This window comes from Micromesistius poutassou, assembly GCF_964030765.1.
Source record: "Micromesistius poutassou genome assembly, chromosome: 2".
In the NCBI taxonomy this organism is placed as follows: Eukaryota; Metazoa; Chordata; class Actinopteri; order Gadiformes; family Gadidae; genus Micromesistius; species Micromesistius poutassou.
In genome coordinates, this window is record NC_140272.1 from 18,454,858 (window position 1) to 18,477,988 (window position 23,131).

The window sequence follows — 23,131 nt, forward strand, 5'->3', positions numbered from 1 at the left end:
AAATTGGGTTGGAAAGCTAGACTAGCTATACTATAGCCACTGTCCATCTGATTGTCTAGTTAGCTAATATCATCATACGTGCTTTTACTGGCTTGATATTCGCTGCTATGGTTAAGGTTAGGTTTAGGGTTAGGGATAAGGGTGAGGATGAGGATAAGGGTGAGGATTAGGGTAAGGTTGGGGGTGAGGGTAAGGGAGGCGGGCGGTTAGGGTATAGGGGAGGGGAGAGGTTAGGGTTAGAGGGGGGGGGGGGGGAGGTATGAGTAAAGGAGGGGGGAGGTAAGGGTGTATGGGGGGGGGAGGACAGAGGTCAGGGTATAGAGGGGGAGGTTAGGGTATAGGGGAGGGAGGTTGGGAGAGGATATGGGAGGGGGGAGGTTAGGATATAGGGGAGGGAGGTTGGGAGAGGATATGGGAGGGGGGAGGTTAGGATATAGGGGAGGGGAGAGGTAACCTTACCTCATTAGGGTAACATGCATGTGTATAATAAAAATTACCATACAACAAGCCACACAACCAGGTCATTTTAAATGATTTTATATCATAAAACATCAGTATACATTTCAACATCTGTGCACACAGTGAAACAATTCTGGGATGTGATTAAAAAAACAACAATGGTTCATCGTGAGACCCATCTGACCCTAACTCTGTCCCTAACACTGAACCATGAGGAACCCGCGAAGGAACCCTTGAGAAACAAGGAACCCTTGACAACCCGTGACTTAAGTCACGTCCTGCGAGGTAGAAGTTGCATCTGAAGTCTCCACCGTCCAGCTCCGACGAGGCGCCGTCAGTGGGTCACTGAAATGTTGCAAGAGGAAAAACACAAATCGTTAGCCTCGTAGCATAATCTATGTTAATAGCCATAGGCCAACAATGTCAATGAGGCTACCAATGTCGATTACACTATGAGGCTACCCATGTCGATTACGCTATGAGGCTACCATGTTGATTACACTATGGGGCTACCAATGTCAATTATGCTACAATATCAATTATACTATGAGGCTAATGATATAGATAACTCTATGAGGCTAGCAATGTTGATTATGCTATGAGGCTAACAATACCCATTATGCTATGAAGCTAACGATATCCATTATGCTATGAAGCTAACTATATCCATTATGCTATGAGGCTAACGATGTCCAGCTAGGCGGCTAACCAGATTCCGGGTCTCCCTCCAGATAGGTGGCTCCTCCTCCATAATTTTTTTAGTTTATATAATTTGTGTTGAAGAAAATACTTTTGTTTTGAGAATTCTACACTAGAAACACAGTGGTAGTAGTTTATTATTCTTTGGACACCTTGTTTAAATAATTCTGAATCAAATCAAATTTTAAACTTCAACATGAAACATGCACACACTTGGGAATTTGTAATTCAGGAATATAGTAAAACATTCTGTGAATTTAACAGCATAGCTTTGGTGGTGAAACAATGTAAAAAAAACCTGTTGGTATTAACCTTCCAAAGACTTGAGCAGTCCCATCGTAGTCCTCGTCTCGCTCCTGGTGGGTCGTCAGCTTAATCTGTTCACAATACAAACACACATTAAAAGGGTGATGTTACGTTACCAAGTGTGAGTGTGACCAGCTGTTACGTTTTAGTGTCCACCTTGATGTACGCTGGATAAACTATAGTAGTAGCAGCTGATGTGACCTTAATTACTTCAAATCACAGCTTTGGCTAAAATTCACAGAATGAAAAATCTGAAGGAAAAACTAATGAAGACCCTCTACGATTGTTTGAAATAATTAAAAAGAACCTCCAGGTGTCAAGTGTTTGGTTATGGTTACCCTCCGGTCCACAGCCTCCGGTCCAGCCTGGTGCCCCATTCCTGGTCCAGGGGGATCTGGATACCCTCCGGTCCAGCCTGGTGCCCCATTCCTGGTCCAGGGGGATCTGGATACCCTCTGGTCCAGCCTGGTACCCCATGCCTGGTCTAGGGGATCTAGTTACCCTACATTATAATTAAGTGCGAGAAAAGCACTAGACACATCTGCATTATCATTATCATTATTATCCACCCTGGTGACCCATACCTGGTCCAGTGGGATCTGGTCACCTGCTGGTCCTCAGCCTCTGGTCCACCCTGGTCCAGGAGATCCTGTGAAGTCAGACAGCATCTTTATAGACCCGTGCACATCGGTCTCGAATCTAACTACCAACCCCCCCGCAGGAGCCCCTTACCTTGAGCTGGAACGACGATGGAGATCTTGGGGTGCTTTGGTCGTCTTGTTGCAAAATACAGCCAACAGACTTACCTTGAGCAGATCTAGTAGTTTGTTGCTGTTGGTTCATGTACAAATAATTGACTATACATTTCATATCCCCCCCATTTAGCAAATAATTCCCACCCATAAACAAGGCTGACAACAGTACAAAATAACAAACTTCTCATGCCTTTTGTCTACTTCCTTACTACTCTCTAAAACATCGCATGCACATCGCATGAGTGTTGCCTTACTGATCAGGGTGTGATCTGAGTGACCAGAGATGCATGCTGGGATACTGTGCCATCTGACGCCTACAGTTCTGTAGAGGTTCCCCCTCAGGAGAAACCAAGTTTTCAAAAGGCTGTCGTGACATCAGTTACATGACCTGGAACGTCCGTCAAGACCGTGACAGGGACTCCCCAAGGAGAAACGCCAAAGGGTAGGCTGTGAGGCTCCCCCTCTCGGCGACTAGAATACAACAGCTCTTACAGGAGAGAATCATGGTGCACATTTCAACGTTCCTCTTCATAGACCTTGAAGCCCCAGTGAGGCTTTCTTCACCTCTTCTGAAGAAGAGCACAACTGCAGCTCGACAGGGACGCTAGTTGGGATGTTTCCACGATGGTTTCCGATTCAGCCCGAGAAACACTTGGATCTCAGGGCAGGAGTACAGGAGATCCAGAGGGCTTGCCAGCAGTCCATCATGTTGAGGTTAGGTAGGGAAGCCACGTTGCAGAATGTTTCATCTTTCATCTTCAGTTAGTTGGTTGGTTTCTCATCCGATTCTGTCCATTCGGAATGCCGTTAGTCCATCATCCATTGTACCAAGTAGCCATTGTCGCTTCCCATTGTTTGCATGATTCAGTCACACTACAGTCCAAGCTGCATGACACTCAAGTCATCCTGTCCAGTGTGTAGAAGGTCGAATTGAGATCCAGATGCTAGATCGCTCCAGGCTCTTGCTGTATTGAACACCCACTTTGTTATCCTCTTTGATTTAGGCCACAGACTTGAGTCATCAGAAACATCCGACCAAATGACACTCAAGGGTGTTTCAGGAAGAGTAGCATCCTCCTATAGCTGAAAATTAAAATGTTCAGGTAATACAAGCCTAGTAGAAGTAGAAAAATTTCCCCTTACACATGTGGTGCCCAGTACCAGGTTAAAGATTGCCCCTCTCACACTTAGTGCCCCATGCCAGGGCAACGATTGCCCCTCTCACACTTAGTGCCACATGCAAGGTTAAAGATCACCCCTCTCACACTTAATGCCCCGTGCAAAGTCAACAATTGCCCCGCTCACACTTAGTGCCCCATGCCAGGTTAAATATTGCCCCTCACATGAAGTAGTGCCCCATGCCATGCAAAGATTGCCCCTCACACTTAGTACCCCATGACATGCAAAGATTGACCAGTACCAGGTTAAAGATCGCACCTCTTTATTTTCAGTTATTAGATTGTGTATTTACACAAACAATGACAATACTCAAAGGAATACAAAGCCAAACGAGAGGAGAGACCAGTGGAGGGTTTGTAGGTCTTTGAGAGGAGAGACCAGTGGTGGGTTTGTAGGTCTTTGAGAGAGGAGACCAGTGGTGGGTTTGTAGGTCTTTGAGAGAGGAGACCAGTGGAGGTTTTGACAGAGACCAGCGGTGGCTTTGTAGGTCTTTGAGAGACGAGACCAGTGGAGGGTTTGACGGAGAGACCAGCGCTGGGTTTGTAGGTCTTTGAGAGACCAGTGGAGAGTTTGACGGAGAGACCAGTGCTGGGTTTGACGGAGAGACCAGTGGAGGTTTTGTAGGTCTTTGAGAGACCAGTGGTGGGTTTTTAGGTCCTTGAGAGAGGAGAGACCAGCGGAGGTTTTGACAGAGAGACCAGCGCTGGGTATGTAGGTCTTTGAGACGAGACCAGTGGCGGGATTGACGGAGAGAACAGTGCTGGGTTTGTAGGTCTTTGAGAGACGCGATACCAGTGGTGGGTTTGTAGGTCTTTGCACCCTGCCCTTCACAAAGAAAAGAGAACTCTTCCCGGGGCTCCCGCCAGCTTCTCCGGGGTCGTTTGCGTTACCGCACTGGACACCTCGTGGCGCCTATCTCCGCCTCTCCAGATTTGGGAATCTGAACCCGACTCCCTTTCGATCGACCGGGGGCGACGGAGGCAATCGCCCCGCAGAGACGAGAGACCAGTGGAGGGTTTGTAGGTCTTTGAGAGGAGAAACCAGTGGTGGGTTTTAGGTCTTTGAGAGGAGAAACCAGTGGTGGGTTTGTAGGTCTTTGAGAGAAGAGAAACCAGTGGTGGGTTTGTAGGTCTTTGAGAGAAGAGAAACCAGTGGTGGGTTTGACGGAGAGACCAGTGGTGGGTTTGTAGGTCTTTGAGAGAAGAGAAACCAGTGGTGGGTTTGTAGGTCTTTAAGAAGAGACCAGTGGTGGGTTTGTAGGTACTTGACAGCGGAGAGACCAGTGGTGGGTTTGACGGAGAGACCAGCGCTGGGTTTGTAGGTCTTTGAGAGAGGAGAGACCAGTGGAGGGTTTGATGGAGAGACCAGTGGTGGGGGGGCTAGGGCTTCAAAGCGTACGGAGGGAAACGTTGGAACGTGCTCCGTGGTTCTCAGGTGCAGGAACCAGGTTGGGTTCTAGTTGCTGAGAGGGACAGCCCTCACATCTCGCCCCCTGGTGTGTCTCCTTGAGGAGTCCCTGTCGCCATCCTGAAGGACGTTCCAGTTCATGTAACTGACGTGACGACGGCCTCTTAAACACTAGGTTCCCCTGAGGGGGAACGTCTACACAACTGAAGGCCTCAAACAGCGCAGAACCCTCGCATGCATCTCTGGTCAGTCAGTCACACACCCTTATCAGTAGGACAACACACATGGGATGTGATGCAATGATGAGGAATGTAGTAGGAAAGTGGACGGATAAAGTATCTTCTAGGGACGAATGAGAGGCATGAGAACGGGGGAGAGAGAGAGAGACCAGAGAGGGGCCAGAGAGAGGCCAGAGAGAGGGCGGGGCAGGGCCTACGTGGGGCGGGGCAGGGCCTACGTGGGGCGGGGCAGGGCCTACGCGGGGCGGGGCAGGGCCTACGCGGGGCGGGGCAGGGCCTACGCGGGGCGGGGCAGGGCCTACGCGGGGCGGGGCAGGGCCTACGCGGGGCGGGGCAGGGCCTACGCGGGGCGGGGCAGGGCCTACGCGGGGCGGGGCCTACGCGGGGCGGGGCAGGGCCTACACGGGGCGGGGCCTACGTGGGGCAGGGCCTACACGGGGCGGGGCAGGGCCTACACGGGGCAGGGCCTACGTGGGGCAGGGCCTACGTGGGGCAGGGCCTGAGAACCGGCTCAAACTAAACGCTGTCAGCCCACAGCATTAAAAGAAAATGTTGTGACTTACAGTTCGCAGTTTCTTCTTCTTCGTGGTTCGATCGTGATACTCACAGAATCTGTTTCTTCTTCTTGAGCTGTGAAGGAGAGCAACGAGATTAGTTTTACGGCTTGTGTGTGTGTGTGTGTGTGTGTGTGTGTGTGTGTGTGTGTGTGTGTGTGTGTGTGTTTTAATTAGTGATTAATCCAATAAATCCAAATAAGTTATTAAAATAAGTTATTTTTCCCATCTAACTACGACGGTAACCGAGTGCCGTGTCATTGTGTGACGTCATGGCCCCGCCCCCCTACGTCTTCCGCCGCCAACTCCGTTATGGAGTCATTGATAAATATCTGCAGCCGCGTCACCCGGCGAAAAATATCAATTAACTCAATTAAAAACAGCTTACGACGACATACATCCAGAACTACTATTATTCAACTTATGAAGTAGGCCTAGAGTAAAAAACAATTAAGATAAATTATAAATAAGTGTCCTACTCACAGCAGGTCCGGATGTTGCGGGCCGTTTTACTTCAAAAAGTGTTCGTTAATTAACCCGACGGTCAACCTGGAAAACAAAAGGACCAGACGGATCATTAGTTACTTTTATAACTTCAACCGGACGTTTCTAACCATGTTTCGGTTAAACTACTAAAATAACGTCAATATTAACCGTGTAATGGAGACGGCTCAGCGTCTTTTTCAATCTAACCTGTGGTGGAGCCAACAGCTGACGGAGCGCGAGCAGCAGCAGCACAGTGAGGCTCAATGGAGACGCAGCGCGATCCGCACCGAGACCCGCGAAATAATCAGGGAATAATTAGCGGAACTACATGCAGGTGTGCGCCGCCATAGATGTGTGTGTGTGTGTGTGTGTGTGTGTGTGTGTGTGTGTGTGTGTGTGTGTGTGTGTGTGTGTGTGTGTGTGTGTGTGTGTGTGTGTGTGTGTGTGTGTGTGTGTGTGTGTGTGTGTGTGTGTGTGTGTGTGTGTGTGTGTGTGTGTTGAGCGGGGGTGGGAGTGGGTGGGTGGGTTTGGGTTACAAACTGTGGGTTTGGGTTTGTGTGTTTAAAAGGTGAACGATATGTGGATGAGTGGGAATAAATGGTATATATTATGTGGATGTGTGAGTGTGGTTTAGAACCATATGGAGTAGAGGAATACTGTTAGGAATTGTATGCTGATTGAAGTATGAAATTACACCGTATGATGGTGTATTTCCTTTTGATTGATGGTGTATTTCCTTTTTAAAATAATTTAAAAAAAATAAATGCCTAATGTGTAACATAACTAATTAACTATAACTGTATTGATACAATTACTATTATAGAACATAAAAAAATAGAACACAACTTACTTAACTTAAATATGCAAATTACAACATTTGGGCAAATTATGCAACTATGAAAGTCTTTATAGTTGTTTGTTTATTCACAAAATAGAAATGCTATAACGGCATAAAAAATAATAAAATCAATCAGCTCAGATATTTATTGTCAAAGTGATGAAGTTATCAAAACGTACAGAAATCCAAATGACACTAAATGTTTCAAATGACATTAATAAAAGAATACATTATATTGTTACTTTAATATTCTTATATTGTATATTTGAACAGTGTTCCAATATATTAGTCAAACATTTACATGTATTAAATCTATATCTGTACATATTTTATACAAACAAAAACAAGGCGATGACATTATAGTCATACATCAAATATCCATACAGTCACACCCAATTCATAAAGAAGACATTTATTGCCTGTTACACAATGCATGGACAAACAAATAAAAAAAACGAATTGATTGTATTTATTTAATCAAAGGAATCAGTACATTTCCCCCCCCCAAAAAAAAAAAATATAGATTGCATTTCATATCAAAATACTAATAATAGTAATTATTCAAATAATAATTATAAATTGAGCTTGTTCTCTTTTAAACGGAGCGGTGTGAACTTCTTGGGAGGGCTAGTGAACATGTGTTGATGACCTTGACCTCTGAGCCTAGGGTCAGAGGGGAGGGCTAGTGAACATGTGTTGATGACCTTGACCTTTGACCCTAGGGTCAGAGGGGAGGGCTAGTGAACATGTGTTGATGACCTTGACCTCTCTTACCCTAGGCTACGGTCACCTGGCTCCTGTCCCTTCGTAGTATGGGCTCTCCTCCAGTACCTCCTCGATGACCGCCTGAAACGGACCAGAACCAACCATCACCGCTTCAAACCGGATCAATCACACAGGGACCAGAAAGAACGATTCTGACCAATAAACAGCAGGTTACTAACCCAAACAAAAACATTGGTGAACTCTGTGTCCGTGTGTGGAGATTCAGAAAAGTACATTTTGATTGTATGCGCGTATCTCAGCCCAACTTGAAGGACGCTTTGCATGAACGCTTACATGAAGCTAAATTACCAAATGGAAACGTGAAACTAATTGAGCGAATCCAAGACTGATCCCGCCAGACTTACTGGAAAGTTAAATTTGTCTAGACAAAAGGCCATTTACATGGCCTCCGATATATAACCAAACCTGTTAGGCAAATGTGTAGTAAAATGTGTCAGTCAAATAAGGGTAGGGCAAAATTGGTTTTGTGCACATTTTCATGCAGTACTGGCTGGTTTTGGCTGGTTTTGGCTCACTACTGAGCCAAATAGTATTTATTTGGTATGGAAACGATAACGACCTTGACCGCATGGCTTCTGGACCCACATTATGCCGATATTATTCCTTCTCTGTATCAGTCTACTTTCCTGTCTGTCTTCACTGTGCGATCCATAAAAAAAAAAAATAATAACTCATGAATACAGAAATCTAGAAATCAATAACATGTACGCACTCTCAATGTTGTGGGACACTTTGGAAGGAGTAGAGGAATGGGGAATCCATTTTAAACGGCAACATGTAGAAACAGACCTGCATTTGTTCATAAGACACAGAATCCCTGAGGGACGCTTGGTCCATCGTCTCTGAGAACACACAGAATGTACACTTTAAACGATGACACATGTTGTGGGCGTGTGCTGTGCTGGTGCTGCATGTCGCCAGGCAGGACATCTCCCGGAGTGTGTGCGGGCTGGGGGCTGGTCTAGCTAATTAACTAATTGATTGCTCAATGTGCAACAGTTGTGCAGCCTCGCCCAGCCCGATCAGACTCAATCAGTGTGAGTCGGGCCAGGTGAGGCTGCCTGAACCAACCCTGGGCCCCGTTTCCCGAAAGCATCGTTAGCCTAAGTGGGTCGTAAAGTTCATCGTACGAGCATCGTAGAGTTTTCAGACCCGTTTCCCGAAAGCATTGTTGCGTAACGAACGTCGTTAAAACCCTCGTAGCTAACGAGGGCTCCAGGGGCACTCGTAGAGCGCTAAGAGGCATCGTTACTATAGCCTCAGTGGAGTCACCAGCTGGACATTCCGTGTATTGGATGTATTTTATTCAAACACATCCAATACCACAGAATGTCCAGCTGGCGCAATTTCGCAATATACCCCAAAAACAGTGGTTACCGCCGATGTATTACTCATAGACTACTGTTAGATTTAAGTTACTGACTGAGCATGGCATCTTCCTACAGAAGGTTCTCCAGAGGACCAGGGAGAGGGTGGTCTCTGGAGAGGAGAACCCCCTCCTACAGAAGGTACTCCAGAGGACCAGGGACAGGGTGGTACCTGGCTGATGAGGCCCGCTCAGCGGGGCCTTGACAGAGAGGCTCTGCTGCCACCAGTCGGAGCAGGCCGAGCCCAGCTCCACCGGCTCAGAGCAGCCCTGGAGGACCTGAGGGGTCGCAGCAGAGCCAGGGTCAGAGGTCAGAGGGCAATATGACTGTGGTTATGTTGACATTAACATTCAGGGCGTTTATCAGACGCTTTCATCCAAAGCGACTTGCATTAAGTACATCTGTCAGAGGAAGGAGAAACAACATAGGCTCTGAACGATAGAGAGATAGAGAGCTTGGCTCTGAACGAGCCTATCTCTGGGCACCTGCTCCGACCAGGTTTGATTGAGAGCATATGTTTCTATAGCAACTTACATACCGTGTTCATTTTGGAACGGAAAACCTAGGGTTGCCGCTAACCCTGGGTTAACTTAGCTGGGTAAGTGATAAAACCGGCTTTGTGGAACACCCCTCAGGTTAGTTTGGTCGGATAAGTTGCCATGGTTACTTAGCGGAGATTCCCTTAAGTGACGTTCATGGAACGCAACTCCAGCTGAAAGAAGCCCGGCTAAGCGGAATAAGCCCGGCTTTGCGTTCAGCCTGGTTGATGGAACACAACACCCCTCGGGTTGCCTCCGCTGTGTTTGTAGCTGATCAGCTGGCAGGCTGAGCACATCACTGGATATTGTAGCTGAATGCAATTATGGCTTTAAAAAGCTCGGAAACAACGTGTGCCGTTTGAGGATGTACTTACAACCGGACAAAACTAAATAATTGGTTGAAATCGTAATGAATGAATGACTGACGGCGATTGTTTACATCGATCTTGTAGTAACCAGTAAAGCCCACAATTCGCGCAAAGCATCACGGGGCGGTGGAAACTTGTGGATACAAAAAACTGTCTGATGTCTGACACATTTTATGAATAAAGTGTTCCCAAAAAGCATTGGACATATGACCCACTATGTTGTGCTCCATGTACCCAATGTTGACAACGTGACATGACATGACTAAGCTACCAACACAAACAAAGAAAGGAAATTAACTACGTGTTGACAGCTGAACGCTGTATCACATCATGAGCTGGCTGTTCTAAATTCACAACATGCATCCATCCAATCTAAATCAGGCATTCTGACCAAAACTCATGCACTCCCCACCGCAGTTATTCCACTGATTACTCCACTATCGTCATCTCCACTACCCAACACTGTACGAACGCAAACCGTGGATAAGTCAGGCTACTTGGTGGCTATGGCTAACATCAATTGCAAGAGTTAAGACAGCCGACCACTTGAGTGCAAAAAAACACAAAAGACCTCCCCACTGCACCAGCAAACCTTAAGCAATAAATATCGCGTCTTACCTTTATTTATGTGGCAGTGGTCTGCAGATGCATTCCGTGGTGTCGCCTGCCACATCCATTTAGTTCAACAGGTGATCGCTCTGTGTGTCCATGGTACTACCAACCTGCTCTGGTGCTGTTTACCTTCATGTATTCAGGCTAAAATGACTTGATTGGCTGATGCCTCATCATTGCATCCCAGCCAAAGAGTATCGCTATCAATACCTCATTCGTTGTCCAAGCCAGGCTGGCAGCTCATACAAAAATAAGTAAGGGATAATGTAGAGAACGCCGGTCATTATCGGGAAAATAAGCCCCGACAGGGCGAACCGGGACACCGACGCGAAGCGGAAGTGGCTTGCTTCGCTTGCTTTCCCTGACAGCGGTCATTAGGTGCTTAGCAACGGTCAATTATCAAAAAACAATTCACCGCCGGAAGTCGGGAAGGCCCATGCAAGTGAACGGAGTGTTCCACAGCACTGAGAAGAGCCGTGTAATAATACATAATATTTAAACTCAAGTTTTTTTTGTCTTTTTAAGTGGTGGGTACAAAGTGAATCTTGACGAAAACTGGTGGGTAGGCCTACTCGGCGTAACCCCAGCGTAAGACGCCTATGGTTACGACGTCTTAAGCATGCAGTGAAAGTATCAGAGGCTCATTGATTTCTATTGGAAAAATAATACATAGGCCTACATTAGATATCTATATATCTTAGGGACTTATAGACTGTATCTCTGTTGCTGCAGCAGCAGAGTTTATTCTGTCTTGACACTTTATATTGATATTTTGTATTACACTTTTAACTCACTTTATTTGGTTAAGGTTTTGGTCTATTGTCTATCGTCTATGAAACAAAAGGAGAGGGATAGTATATAACACGCGGGGAGCGTCTCTAAGCTTGGTATCTAGGATACGCCGCTGAGAGATTCTGATTCTAAGATGGCGGAGTCCGAGTTAAATAAGCAGGTAGAGGTGGGCGTGTTCTGTGGCTTTAAAAGCCCGCCCCCTTCATCTATGTATGATCAGCTGCTCCCCCTTGTGGCTATGCGCAAGTGTTACAGCTTATTAGTTATATGTACTCGGTACTGTGGCTATGGGAGAATATTATGGCTGAAATATGTTACAGGCTGGTGTGTGTGTTTCTGGATGTTTAGCTTGACCTTGAGCCTCCGGGCTCTGATGTCTTTATGAGTGTCTTCTGTGTTTCTAACCAGGTGCGAGGGCTTCTCGAGGGGTATCTTGACCCTGAGTTATGGCCGAATGTTATCAGCAGACTGACTCCTGTTCTTGCGAATGTGTGGTGCATTGTCTGAGTCTCCAGCATCTCCCCTAGTTGGGACATGCGGCCTCCGGCTCAGGCCTTGACCTGAAAAAATAGCTGACTATATTCGTAATGTACATGTGATGTGTTCGATAGGTTAGAACAAGAGTTAACTATATTCATAATGTACATGTCATGTGATGTGCTCGTTAGGCTATTTTGCCCATCAGCTGTGGGTCAGCAGCAGATGGCTGACTTGCCTGAAAGCAGAGTGACCCCTGATAAACCTCCCTTTAGCTTCGTGGGAGTGGACTATTTTGGTCCATTGGTGGTTAAGCGTGGGTGGTTAAGTCTTGTGAAGCGATATGGAGTCATTTTAACATGCCTAAGGATAAGAGCTGTACATATTGAAGTTGCCACATCCCTTGACACTGACTCTTTAATCAACGCCTTACGCCGTTTCATTGCCAGACGAGGCCAGGTTCAAGAGCTGCGTTCTGACAATGGCACCAACTGTGTAGGCATAAGGGTTTATTTTTTAATTCGATAGCATTGCAACTTCATTAAGGGTCTCATTATTATCATCATTTCTCTCACACATTATTATTACGACACTGAAAGGGTGTGGTAAAGCACTCCTTGCATCTGCAGTTGCTACAGGTTGGTAGCTGCCACACTGTGCCGCAGTATCGATGAGCTTGTCTGCTACTTGTCAAACAGTCTTGAAGAGGCCTGACATGATGTAATCTTCAGCACTGCCGTCAATGAGCCCTGTCCCATTACTGTGGATGAACCAGCACGGGACATTTTTTCCTTTCTTCAAATCCTCCCTGAAGTCCCGTTGCCAACCTCTGGAGACCAAGAGAGACAGAGGTCACATTTTTTTCTCCAAATTTCCGATCTAGATGAAACACATGTAAGGTAGCAGGTGTACCTGGTCACATTGAGCTGATGTCCTTTGACATACATGGTGGCGTCTGGTTTCTCAGGAACCTCTCCTGGACGTAGATCTCCAACCTCAAACCCAATCCCATGGTAGAACTGACCTGCAGAATTTACCACCATTGAAAATATTTTGTATGGATTGCCTTAAAATTTTTATCTTACTTTCGTTTTCATGTTTCATGAAAATACAATAGGCTATATTATAGCCTATTTTACCAGGTGTGAGTGAGATTATCCATTACAAGCCATTTCCAAATCTCCCCTGCCCTCTGACTTTGTGACTTTGTGATGTATGCTGGATAGATCAGTTTACCAGCCTACCCATTGGACTGTAGCAACTGGAAGGCTCATCTATCCATCATCAAATAGGCAAAGATAAGAATCCAATAAGAAGGAGAAAGCTTTCTGCTATTCTTTACTTACAGTTTCAATGGTTTTTTGTTCTACCTGTTCTTAGTTGCATTCATAAATGACTATCAATAAACACCAAGTCTGGGAGACTATTTCCTGCTATGTTTCCCTGTTGTTCCATTACCTAGCAGACCATGGACGGCTGGAGAGAGAAGGTGGCTGTCCAGAGTGTAGAATCCCAGGTAGTCCTGGTGGTAGGGGTGCATCTTCCACACTTTGTGGAGCAGGATCACAAAGCTTACAGAATCTCTTAAAGTCACCATGACGCTCTGGTCCTTGGTCAAAAGCAGATCCACACTGGGGTTAGGAGAGAAAGTGGAGATGGCGGGGATGGTGTAATCAGAATAACTTGGTAGGAAGACAAAGTAAAAAAGCAAAGAGAGGAAGTCAAGCCGTAACATTGTCATAAGCATCTGTTGGTTTCTAGGTGTTTCTACCTGGTTCCTTTTAGGGAAGCTTGATCCGACCACAACAGCTTGACCTTTTGTCCATCCTGGGACAGAGTGATGTACTCAGTGGTCACCTCCAGCCTCACCCTCAGGGTCTGATGGACAACACCAAGGCGGCCAAAGTAGGTGTTGACTTTGCCATCAGGGGCAACCATCTTATCTCCAATGGTCTGACCATTGACCAAAAGTCCTGAAGAAGCAACATGTGATTAAATGATCTATTTCCGATAGGATACAGATAAGATAATAGATTTGTTTTAGTGATCATTAGTAAGGCCAAGAGGTTGGAATCCAACTTGATGAACAACACAAGTGTGCCGTCTGGACTGAAGCAGGCTCACCTATGGAGGGGTCTCTGACCAGGTTAAAGATGGTTCCAGGTGAGTCATTTATGTTGAAGCATAGAGCGTCCTCTCTCTCTGGCAGCTCGATCATGAAATGAGGATCTCCATCCACTGAACAAACAGTATATTGACAAGGCGGCAGCAACAATAATACACAAAGGAAGATATAGATATATGGGTTGTGTCATGTAAAGTCATTGTGGGGAATAATCTGTCCCACTACATACACTAAAACCATATACAATGATCAATGGCCAGATTTCATGAATATAGATGACGTACCAAAGTATGTAGGAGCGCTGGGAAGATAAGAACTAGTCCTGTGGTAGTTAGCTTGAGGGGGTGAGTAGTGTCTATGTCCTGCACACAGACAGCATGACCAACAACAAATACACAGTGAGAAGCAATGCACCTCCAAGGCCTGCACTCTCAGAGCTACTATAGGGGAATTCAAATACAAGCTCAATTCCAATCATATCAGACATCATTGTCTGCTACGAGGGGCCCGCTGGGACCATCCTCGGTCTCTGGCTTGGTGACCACCATGGAGGTGAGGGGGGTGACGAAGCTGTACTTCAGGGACATCTCCAGGGCTTTGGCCGTGGCGTTGCTCTTCTCCTCTGGTGGCCCACTCTTACTAATTAAAGGAAACAACACAAATAATTCAGACAGTCTTGCTATAAGGTTGAGAATGTATTCCCAGAGCAGTGACGTTTTTTAAATCCATTCCAACAATAACTGGCTTCCATCCGCTCAAACCTGGTCTCCAGTAGCTGTTGGATGGTGAGGTAGGCCCACAGGCGCTCAGTGAAATCCCCAAAGATGTAATCCTTCTCTGGGTAGATCACGTCCCAGTCGGTGGCACTAGCCTGGCCCTGCACCTGGAAGTCCTGCTCGAACTACGCTGAGCAGAAAGCCAAAAGAGCTCAAACCAAACTGAACTGTTCACCTCTTATGCCCTAAGATACCACTATATCACATGTCCTTCACCCACCCCATTGGCAAACACTTCCACCAGGAAGTTGTCCATGTCGTTTTCAGACAGCCGCCCGGCCACCACGATCTCTGAGCCATTGAACAGCTGACTGAAGTGATGAGGCGTTAAGGAATCCACCGCATTGTCAGGGTAACGCAGGTCCACTGCTGACAACAGCGGGCTGGCCACCTCATCATAGAAACCCTACAACACATTCATACACATACCCAGTGGTCACATACATGGAAATGGACTGTTTGAAATGATTGTCTGGACGGGGAGAGTAGAAAGAGGCCATTATCCCAGAAATACGCTACCTCATTAGTTAAACAAAGACACCTCTAGGCATCATAGCCATTGTTAGGCCGGGGGCGTCCTAGGCTAAAGCCCTGATTGTTTTATGATTGGCCCTGGATCTCAATTAGGATATTTTTTATTGTTAACAAAAATATGATTGATAAGATATTTCCCAGGATCTATTCATCTTTCATTCCAATCATGATTCAAAGCCCTCCAAAGGTAATAATTGGTTCCTCTGTGTGTCATTCAAGCAGCAGATCTACTTCCCTCTACTTGGGATCTATGCATTTTATGTGCCGACCAGAGAGACAGGGAGTGTATTATATGTGAACTGTGTTTTATATTCCAATAGACATAAATATGCTGTGAAATATTCAGCTTATGCTCAATATTACTAAAAAAGATTTATAACATCACAAATAATAATGAATCTGAAAAGTAAACAAGTTTTTGACACACACATTGAATGTACTTTGAATGTAAATAAGGTGCCAGAGTGCACAGTTACAAAAGCCCCATCCACATGGGCAAAAACAATCTTTTCCCCTCCATTTTCCTTGGCTGCGTTTCAGGAATATCCCCGTAAAGACGGACTCATCGCGAAAACGTATCGAGCTGTAGAAACGCTGTAGTACATATTCAAGGACACTGTGTGGCACTGGTTCATGCGCATCAAGCCTGCGCGCTGTATACAAACATACAGTCGAGGAGGAGAAAGCAGTTGTTATATCCAGTTGCTTATCCACCCTGGGACCTGGTTTCAAAAAAGTGTGTTTTCGGCCACCGAAAACGCTGGATCCGTCTGGACCAGTGGTGGCTGCTGGTCTTTCAAAGAGGGGAAGCTCATTTTCGGCCTACATCATATAAATTGTCAATTTATGTATACGTAAATTCTGCTCTCTGTTCCTTTTCAAGGAAATGCTCTGTGACCCTGTCATACCAACTAGCTGTATTTTCCAGGCTGCTTAAATGGCCATGGCCCATTGTGTTATTTGTGTAGGACTTGAGCCGCTTTAAACAGGAGAAGCTCCTTTCTACACCTGCAGATGTAGCTCCAATTGTTGCCACTAATGAGAACAGTTTGTAAAGCTGAGGCATTGCACTGTCCAACTCCATGTCTTTGAGGAACACCAAGAAATCACACAGCTTTCCCCTGTCACCCTGCAAGTCCTGATCTGAATGCATGACTTGAAGGAAATGTGGGATTTATGTTAAACTGAAGCAAGGAATTGTGTGAATAAGAGTTAGTAATGAAATGTACGATGAAAATTGTCTTTTCGCCATTGCAAAAATCAAGAAATAGGTTGCAGTTCATCTTTCGACTCGCTTGCAAAAATCTGCAATGGGACTGAGGAATGAAGACAGCTCCGGCGACTTTTTATAGTTCAAAATCGCTGTCAATCAAACAGCAACTCAGTCTTTCGCAGACCCTCCAATCATCACGCAGAAGCCCAGCGTCCAGGCCAGCCCACTCCTCCATTCACCCCCAGAGACGCTGAGTGTCCGTGGTAGGGACATAATCACAGCATTATCCAATGACCGTCGACTTTCGACACACTAAAAAAAGCTATGAAGCCCCAGTGAAGTGGATGGACGCTGAGCTTCAGGAAAATGCACTGTGACGCTACGGGAATGTATGAGAAGGAAAGTCGACCTGCGATAAGCAGCTGATTCTGAACAAACTCGTCTTCGAGATGGACGTGTTTTAACGCATTTTTAATCAATGAAATGTTAACACAACAGTATATATTTGACCATTTAATTTTGGAAATTTTAGGGGAAGCTGAGCTTCCCTTGCAGTCTTAGAGAAATCGCCACTGGTCTGGACGGTCGGCCCAAACGCACAAGACTTATGCGTTTTCACAAAAAAAGAGTTTCCGTGTGGAAGGGGCCTAAAGGCATTGACGGGGACCCCCCCTACAGAGGTCCGGGCTAAGCCCTGAATGTCCTGAAATCCTAACAACGCTCCTGATTAGCATAACCTCACCTGCAGCTGAAGGGTAGCGTCGGAGGCTTCGTAGATCCTGCGGGCCACGCCATTGTTCTGTTTGGCCATCACGTCCAGGAAGGAGTAATCCACATCATCCCCAAAGCCCAGGCAGAACAGAGTCATATTACCACTGATGGCTTCACGCACGTTCTGCTGGATCTTTGAAAGGTTGCTTTCACCTACACAATCACAAAGACATTAAAGAAGACAATCATCAAAGTCGAAGTCAATCATGACCCAATGTGATGGAACAGGATCTAAGTATGTCCATGAAAAGAGACCACATATGAGACATATGACATATCACGTCAAACTATCATCACAAATGTACTTTGATTTCTCTGTACACCCACCCATATTCGGCATTCCATCGGTTAGTAAAATGATCATGTCCACACTTCTCTCTGGGAGCTTCTTGTTCCTTCTGTCATCTTTCAGCATGTTGATGGCCATCAATACGGCATCATTGATGTTAGTTCCTGAAAAATGAGTGGATTTAGATTAATCTTTGGTATACTTGTTGTTAGGAAGTTTGATGTCTGGCCAAGTAGAAGCATTTCTACCTCCTGTTGCCCCTATTCTCTGCACATATTTGATGGCTTCAGCCAAGTTTCCCTCTGTAGCTTTAGTAAGGGATTGTTTCCAGGGATCAATGCCGCCATCAAATATGATGATACCAAAGTAGTCCTCTTGATGGAGGTCTGAGAGAATAGATTGCAATGCCACGCGGGTCTTTGCAGGCAAGAATACAACAAGGCTGGTAGTTAGTATGTGAATGTAGTAAAATTTTATATTTTCTACATCACTGTCCATGCAACATACACACATACAAACACACACACACACACACACACACACACACACACACACACACACATATACAAACACAAACAAAGTTACCTGGGCCATCTTAGTGCCTGACATTGAACCACTCTTGTCAATAACAAACACCACATTCTTTCGGACACGAGGAAGATCCGGAGGAGCAAAGAAATGCACAAAGTATCCGTTCACGATCTGGAGGTAGAAATGTAAAAGTGAAATTGATCAGTTTAAATGGGTCCATGTTGCTCAACTAAAGTCAGCATTGCGTCTCATATGTTTGTCGACAGCAGACCTGAATGTCTCCTAGGCCTGACGCTCGTTTCACGTCATACTTGATGATGAAATCCCCATCGATCAGAGACCCATCACACTCTGGACACTTCCTCTGCTGATCCAGTGTGGGCGAGAAGGAGATGTGTGCCTGAAAGAGGGATGTATTGGCTTCAGTTTCAAATGACCACAAAATGTAGTGGGCCATGTAATTCACTTCCTGGTGATAGATATCAAACTGAACCTTGTTGTCTGTGACCGTTTTCTCCACCAGGGGGAGAAGTTCATTGGAAAGGAAGGTTCCATGAGCATCCACAAAGTCAATGCCCTGGGGCTCATAGATATCAGCCACAATCTGTAAACACAAACAAACACACACACAAAGATATTTTGTATAAATATGTACATTTACTGAGCCCAGGAAACTTAAGGGATTGTAAACTCACCTGAAAGTTCTGGACCAGCTGTTTGGGGTTTATTCGGGTCAGGATCTCATACTTGCCAAATTTCCTCTGAAGAAGCTCCTCATAGGTCAGGATGAAGGTTACATTGCTCTTGGCTGCGATGTTGACCGACACAGAGAACTTCTCCATTTTCCTTCCAGAAGCTCTGGAACATCATGCCAATTAGCCCAATGAGTGATATCAAACAGTAAAATATACTTTAGATTCCACATGAAAAAATGTGAATTGTTTCTGTAAACACAATGTGACATGAATCAAGGTAAATGCCTGTTCAATCTCCACCTACTTGACCAGTCCAGCTGTCTGTCCAGTTGAAACAGCCTTCTCATACTGTTTCTTGGCTTTCTCCTTTTCATTCACAACCCCAACATATATCTGACCCTCAATCTCCCTGTGAACAGAAGAGGGCAGTTGAAACGTGAAGAAAGGGTTTTGAAAATGCTTTTACTGCTGCTACAATGTGTCGATGGAATCGTATCTTTCACTTGAGCCTCTTCCAAACAAAGGAATCAAGCAACAGTTGTGTTGTAAGTGTTGCACAATGGATCCAAAGAATGTGAGATGAGAAGCCTCATATATTGATGAATTGAACAGTTAGCCAACAACAGGCTCAATGTTGAAACTTGCTGGTTAAAAGAAGATCTCAGATCTCTTTTGTTAGAAGGCGAAAAGCTTTCAGTGTTTTGAAGGGTGAGTTTCGGCGGAAGACTCACATGCTGAAGTTGGTGATGAAGGCCGTCTTGGGCAGGTCCACCTCGAAGAATATTTCCTGAGAGGAGTTGGCTTTGTTCAAAGCACTGGAGGTCATGACTGTGTGAGCGAACCGAGATGCCACCGTACAGTGTACTGTGACACTGAGCACCTCCACCATCTGAACACATGGGCGAAAACAAAACGTAAATTGGTAGTCAAGGGAGACTGCTAGACATGCCTTTAGCACTTGATTTTGGGATTTCTGTATGCAAAAAACAAACAAACAAACAAAACAACAACAAAAAGTGGATCTCTAATCGGCATGAATCAGAATGTATCCCAGAAGTTTTCCCTTACCTTTGCATCGTCTACACTTCTTTTCTGTAACAAAAAATAAAATATAAAAATATATATATTTTTAGCCTGCAGGTCCAGGCTTCTGGGTGATCGTAAACAGTCAAGGCTTTGCTGCAGTTGGTCATCGTAAGATGATAATTTTGTAGCAAGATACATATTTAATCGTACATGTCGAAAAATGAAAAATGGCAAGAGCTGAAAATACCTGAATTGACCTGATGGCACCTTCTGTCTCCTGAAATGTAGTCAAATGATAAACATATTATACTATGTTGACATAACCTACCTGGAGAATAAATATCAAAAAGGGAAATGTGACACAGAATGGCAGTTGGAGAAGCGTATTGTAACGGTTGGGCAACTGCCATTTTTTGTTGCTATGTGCTGTGTTGGTATGGGTAACGTATGTTGTTTATTGATTGATTGATTGATTTTTATTTCTTGTTTGTTTGATTGTTTTTATTGTCAAACTGCAGACCACCTGTGAAGCCCACAACGAATTTCCCCACGGGGACAATTAAAGTATATTGAATTGAATTGAATTGAAAGCATGTCCTCATACAAATCAGGAATGAAACCACGCAGAATAACTACAACTGAACTATATGCAGGTAGCAGAACAACTAAAGGCAGGTAGCAGAACAACTACATCCAGGTAAAACAACAGGTAGCAGAAGAGTAAATGACAGTAAAAACCAATGAACCAATAAAGCAGGGCAAGTGGACTATTAGACATTGATGTCATTTTCAAATGGACTTTTAACAATAATAAGAAAGACAACATTAGTAAGTTCACCTGCGTCGTAGCATCGTAGCGAGAGATCAGCAGGGCTCCCTGGACCGGCCAAAGTGGCCAGAGGTTGAGAAGGCCCAACAGCAGCAGCACAGCACCACCCCGCACATTAGACATGACTGAATGTCCTCTTAACACTGACTCAGTCCAATGTGTAGTCAGGACCCTGCCCAGTAGGAGCAACAAACACACTTTTGTGCCTTGCTCAAACAAATGTGGACCAACCCCCCTGGCCCAAAAAGTGAACATGCAACTTTGGGTTGAATTTTAGTGCATTGCATCCATCTCATGCTCTACCATGTTTATGGCATACCTACCTATGCTTAAAAATCAGTAGTGTCATTATTATCAGCCCTCCAAAGCCAGTAGAATTAATCAGAATATTTTAACTTGGTAGCGTGTACTCAGAAGGTATTTTCATTAATTCAACATTTTCATATTTTGGAAAATGTGTTATCTAGCTTTGACAACCAGCATTTGTCTGACAGAAACAGTTCCAAATATAGGACTGGAGAGTCATAGACGGTTAGGGTTAAATAAATGTAACAGATACATTTACAACAGATATACACAATAAACACCTAGCTTCACTTACTAGTTCACAGTATTTACATTTTTTATATTCTTTTTTATTATTAGTCCTTGTTTTTTTATTGCCTTTTATTCAGCAGCTGTTGATCTACTAATTTTACCTCATAATACCCAGTATTTTCCCTTATGATTCCCCTGCTGAAGTCCCAATATTTGATTTTAAGTCCAAAAGTCAATGAACTCGTTTGATGGCTGAGAATTAACCTAGTCGAGTCGTCTCTACTGGAGTGATAAGCCCTTGCACCAGACCTGGGGGTAGTGAGAGGCGAGGGAGTGGGGTTGTCCTCTGTACTAACCTGAAATCTCCTTCTCTCTCTCTACTGTCACCTCAACTGTCCTGTCTTCACTACCATCTCGAGAACAATTCTTTCTACTGAGGAAGCCTAAGACAATTTGCTATCCTCCCTCCCCCCCTCTTTGGACTCCCCCCCCCCCCCCCCCTCCTTGAATGTCCGAATCTCTTCAGGCAGAGCAGAGCTTCGTAGATCCGAGTAACGGGCAGGTGAGAGGCAATGGAAGAGCTCAGACTTTCCTCATGATCTCTGTCACTACTTTCACCTCCTCTCAGACTTCACCTCCACTTTGTCACAGCAAAATCTGACCTTGACCAAAATCCACTCCTCCGCCTCGACCCCATGGAAATTGTTTTCAATATTGCTGATGACAGCTGATGACTTTGTCACCTACTTTACCGAGAGGGTGAAGGATTTCAGCTCCTCTTTTACCCTTGCCACCATACTCCCTCCCACTATCCACGCCTCAGTTTTTACCCACTTTATTCCTCTCTCCTCCGAAGATGTCGGCAGAATAGTTAGTTACGTCTATCAGCACCACCTTCCTCATTGACCCGATCCCTTCCTCCCTCCTCCTGGCTGTCTCGAAGTACCCCTGCCATTCCTCACCATCCTCATCAACTGCTCCCTCACTTCAGGCCTTAGTCCAGCGTCCTTCAAGACTGCTAGAATCAAGCCGCTCCTTCTCCACACCCTTCACACAACTTCTTCACACCATTGTCCCTCAAGGCTCAGTACTGGGACCCCTTTTGTTCTCTTATTATCTCTTATTTTGGCTCAGATAGAAACCGATTCTGTATAACTATAGTAAACAAATAAATGATGTTGTTTAGTCGAACCGCATTTGTGGTGAAAAGAAATAAATGTAGCTTAAATTATGAATTTGCGAGTGTGTGTGTGTGTGTTGTGCATGCGTGCGTGCAAGTGTGCTTGCTTGCGTGTGTGTGTGTGTGTGTGTGTGTGTGTGTGTGTGTGTGTGTGTGTGTGTGTGTGTGTGTGTGTGTGTGTCCCGACAGGCCGAGGAGCAGCGAGACAGCACGGAGAAGGTCTAGCTTGGTAACAGGAGGAGCCCGTCCTCTTCTCCTCAATCACAAATGTCAATGATTCCTACATCAAGCTGGATGGCAACAACATGGGCTCAAAAAAGGATAGCTTTCTTTGACAAAGTGACATTGTTATATATATTATTCAGTTACTTTACATGTACATTTGTTGATGTACAGTTGTTGTGATGTCAATGTTAATGTGATTGACTATTCTAGCTCATTGATAAATAGTGCTATAAAGGACAGATCAAGAGAAGATCAAGACTAGGGCTGCACCTGACGATTATTTTCACAATGGATACATCACGATTTTATTATTATTTTATTATTTAGTCTATAAAATATAATACATGATAGCAAATGCCATCACAAGTTTCCATGGACCAGGTGCTTGCTTTATCTGACGTGTTAGGGTTCGGTAGCTGCTGGAAGAGCAGAACACAGAGACAAAACTTGGAGTTGGAGCAATGGAAAGGTTTATTTGGAGTAGACCAGGGGTGAGGCAGGTTGGAGAGTGGGGAGCTTCAGGCTGGAGGGAGTGAA

The 23,131-nt window shown here is 45.1% G+C and overlaps 1 protein-coding gene and 1 long non-coding RNA gene across 2 annotated transcripts; both read right to left on the bottom strand.

Annotated features, from left to right (window-relative positions):
- Nucleotides 1-395: 395 nt before the first annotated feature.
- LOC311338608 lies at nt 396-1,941 on the bottom strand. Its single transcript, XR_014633171.1, has 3 exons — nt 1,803-1,941; nt 1,471-1,535; nt 396-804 (listed from the first exon to the last, which is right to left on the bottom strand). It is a non-coding gene; the product is annotated as an uncharacterized lncRNA (long non-coding RNA).
- Nucleotides 1,942-12,359: 10,418 nt separating this feature from the next.
- Nucleotides 12,360-20,810, bottom strand: LOC311338218 (inter-alpha-trypsin inhibitor heavy chain H3-like). Its single transcript, XM_084463454.1, has 21 exons — nt 20,662-20,810; nt 20,071-20,100; nt 19,866-19,889; nt 19,529-19,686; nt 19,102-19,206; nt 18,798-18,960; nt 18,596-18,706; nt 18,374-18,502; nt 18,157-18,273; nt 17,820-17,988; nt 17,610-17,735; nt 17,254-17,435; nt 14,985-15,170; nt 14,750-14,889; nt 14,486-14,627; nt 14,273-14,453; nt 13,988-14,101; nt 13,635-13,836; nt 13,322-13,494; nt 12,776-12,887; nt 12,360-12,692 (listed from the first exon to the last, which is right to left on the bottom strand). Exons 1-21 carry the CDS (start codon nt 20,773-20,775, stop codon nt 12,554-12,556), a joined length of 2,817 nt encoding a protein of 938 aa, XP_084319580.1. The 5' UTR covers nt 20,776-20,810; the 3' UTR covers nt 12,360-12,553.
- Nucleotides 20,811-23,131: the final 2,321 nt, after the last annotated feature.